The sequence below is a fragment of the Coffea arabica genome, chromosome 10c (assembly GCF_036785885.1).
Source record: "Coffea arabica cultivar ET-39 chromosome 10c, Coffea Arabica ET-39 HiFi, whole genome shotgun sequence".
NCBI lineage: Eukaryota > Viridiplantae > Streptophyta > Magnoliopsida > Gentianales > Rubiaceae > Coffea > Coffea arabica.
The window spans coordinates 26,849,667-26,852,487 of record NC_092329.1 but is presented as its reverse complement, the minus strand read 5'-3'; the positions used below and the strand labels follow the sequence as shown (position 1 = coordinate 26,852,487).

The 2,821-nt window shown below is 44.1% G+C and overlaps 1 protein-coding gene across 1 annotated transcript; it reads right to left on the bottom strand.

Moving 5' to 3' along the window:
* Nucleotides 1–680: 680 nt before the first annotated feature.
* Nucleotides 681–2,213, bottom strand: LOC113708296 (uncharacterized). The gene has a single exon (XM_027230758.2). The coding sequence runs from the start codon at nt 2,211–2,213 to the stop codon at nt 681–683; it is 1,533 nt and encodes a 510-aa protein (XP_027086559.2).
* Between the last annotated feature and the right edge of the window lie 608 nt (nt 2,214–2,821).

Genomic DNA, 2,821 nt, shown 5'->3' with positions numbered 1-2,821 from the left:
GACAATTTCTGTTTCTTCTAGGTTCGGTTTAGGTTTCTCCTCATATTGTTCAAGATCTTTTGAAAAAGAATCAAACACTTCCTCACTATCACTCTCGTCTTGTAATTCAGATTGCATAACTTCCAAGTCGTGAGTGATATAAAGATTGTCATCATTGGATTCCAGAACAGTGATATCCATAGGGTCAAATAATTTTATTTTTGGCCATCTGAAAGAATTAAAAAATTCGAGACAATAAGCAAATAGACACATGAATGAATGGCATGATAAAACAAACTATGCACTTTCATAAAACTTCAAATCAAAGCGGAAACAAGCTTAAGACATAAGTGCAAAAGATGCTTTCATTGAACTATTTACATATGCAAGAAAAAGTTTTCATGAACTTTAATAAATGACAACCCCCTGTACATTTACCGAAACTCCTTTTGCATAGGAAAGTATTCGGCGGTCCAGTTGTGTATAGCTCCTTCGGGAATGTCTGGGAATTCGGCATCATCTGACGGGCCATTTTCGGATATTGCTCCCACAAACAAATGAGTCAAGCTTGTCTCCACTTCATCAATTGGGCTAAATTCAGATGTAATGACTTCAGCTGGCTTTGGAAAGGTATAGCGTAACGGCGGAATGTCTAGCGCACCTAACTTGCCTTCCTTTTCTGCCCTTTTGCGCGCTTTCATCTATTGTATATCTCTGGCAGTCGGACGGAATCCCAACCCAAATTGGTCCTTCTTTTCAATGAGTTCCACGGGCTTCAGAATGCCTTGCAGATTGCATCCCAATCCCTTATCAAATTCATATCTTCCACGAATCATTTCCTTGGCCATCATAACACTGGCCGCTGGCAAAACCCTTTCGTCTTTTGACTCCTCGCTCGTTCTCCAACTCACAGAGACAGTATCAGCTGTACGATAAGAAGACACTGAAGCATTTCGATTACCATCCTCCTCAGGCTCAGAATCAGCGATTACAATGCAATTTTCTTTAGTAAAAATGGTTACCAGCTGGTCGTTCACCACAAATTTCAGCACTTGATGCAGGGAAGAGGGTACAGCGCCCGAGCTATGGATCCACGGCCGTCCGAGCAAAACATTATAGACACTAGGAAAATGCATAACTTGGCAAGCTATCTGAAATTGAGCGGGCCCCATTTCGACCACCAAATTTACTTCTCCTAGGGACTCTCTTTGGGCTCCGTCAAATCCTCGAACTACGGTCTCTGAGGGTTTTAGTTTGACATCTTGCAGCCCTAATTTCACCAACGTGCTCCAAGGACAAATATTAAGGGCAGACCCATTGTCGATCAGTACCTTAGGCAACATTCTTCCATTGCACCTCACAGCTACATACAAGGCCTTGTTATGACCAGTTCCTTCGGCAGGCAACTCTTCATCAGAAAAGGTTATTTGTTTGGAAGTCAGTACATTCCCAACTATGTGCGAGAAATTGTCAATCGAAATATCCTTGGGAATACGAGCCTTAGTCAACACTTCAAGTAATGCATTCCTATGCAAGTCTGAGGTGAAAAGCAAGTCTAGGATAGAAATCTGGGCAAGCATTTTGTTCAGTTGCTCAACCACATTGTATTCGCTTCTCTTAAGCCTTTTGAGAAAATCCCACGCTTCTTTTTCGGTCACTGCAGGTTTGGTAGTCGGTTCACAATTGCTTCCTTGGACTGGGGCACTAGCGGCGGAGGGACTGGTAATCCTCCCTGACCTCATAACAACAGACACTTCTTCCTTCAAAACTGGTTTTCCTCCGATTTGCAAAACGGGCTCACTATAATTCCACGGCACTTGTCGTAGGCTTAAAACTGGCGCTTGTTCTGGGAATTCAATTACTACAGGTTCTAAGGCCGCACTTTCAGATGGGGTTAGGTCTAAAATGAAGGGCATTTTGTCTTCCTCATACGATGCCTCCTCTATCACAAATGGTTGGTCCATTATCCCAAATACTTCTGTCTTATTTGACACGCTTCGGACAAGCTCCTCAAATTCCTCATCATCCATAATAACTCCTACAGTATCAGTGTGCTCCGGCAAGGGGTTCTTGCTCACATTCGGTCCTTGCTCTTCTCTCTTCCTAACCACGATTTCCCCTGCTTCCAACATGTCTTGAACCTTATGTTTAAGGAGTCGACAATTGGCCGTGGAGTGACCGGGTGCTCCGGAATGATAAGCACAAGTAGCCTGTGGATTATACCCAACTGGCATGCCATACGGGTAAGTTGGAGGGGGAATCACGCCTATTTTACCGGCAGCCTTTAATTGTTCATACAACAGATCCAAAGGGCTGCCAAGGTTGGTGAATGTTCGGGTGTGATTTTGATTGTAGGCTTCAGTAAGTTGGGGATAGTTATAGGTGGGTCTGTTCAGTGGGGGAGCTCTTTGATGGTAAGGGGGTCGAGGACGAGTTTGTTAAAAGCTAGGTTGGGATATTTGGAAAGGGGCCGTAGGCGGGTTGGCGTAGTTTGGACGAGGTCGGGGGTGCGAGATATTGGTACTGTAGACAGGGTAAGGGCTTGGATAGTTGGGATACGGTGAATAGGTTGGTTGATGTTGAAATCGGGGTTTTGGTATAGGGTTTTGATCCCAGATGAAGGCAGTTTCCCCCTCTTTCTTTTTAAATTGCGGCTTTTTCCCACTACTCCCTTGTCCTTGTAAAGCATCCAACTGCATTTTGAGAGCGGAGACATTAACTATCTTCCCACCTCTTACAAAGTCATCGTACTCTTCAAGCTTATTGACAATGGCGGCGAACGAACATCCAGTCATGCGAAAAATTTCTTCAAAGTACGGCGGATCATGTGCTTTAATGAACG

What these genes read in the sequence shown, in the direction of transcription:
- LOC113708296 (XM_027230758.2), bottom strand. Translation starts at nt 2,213, where the DNA reads ATGCCAGTTGGGTATAATCCACAGGCTACTTGTGCTTATCATTCCGGA.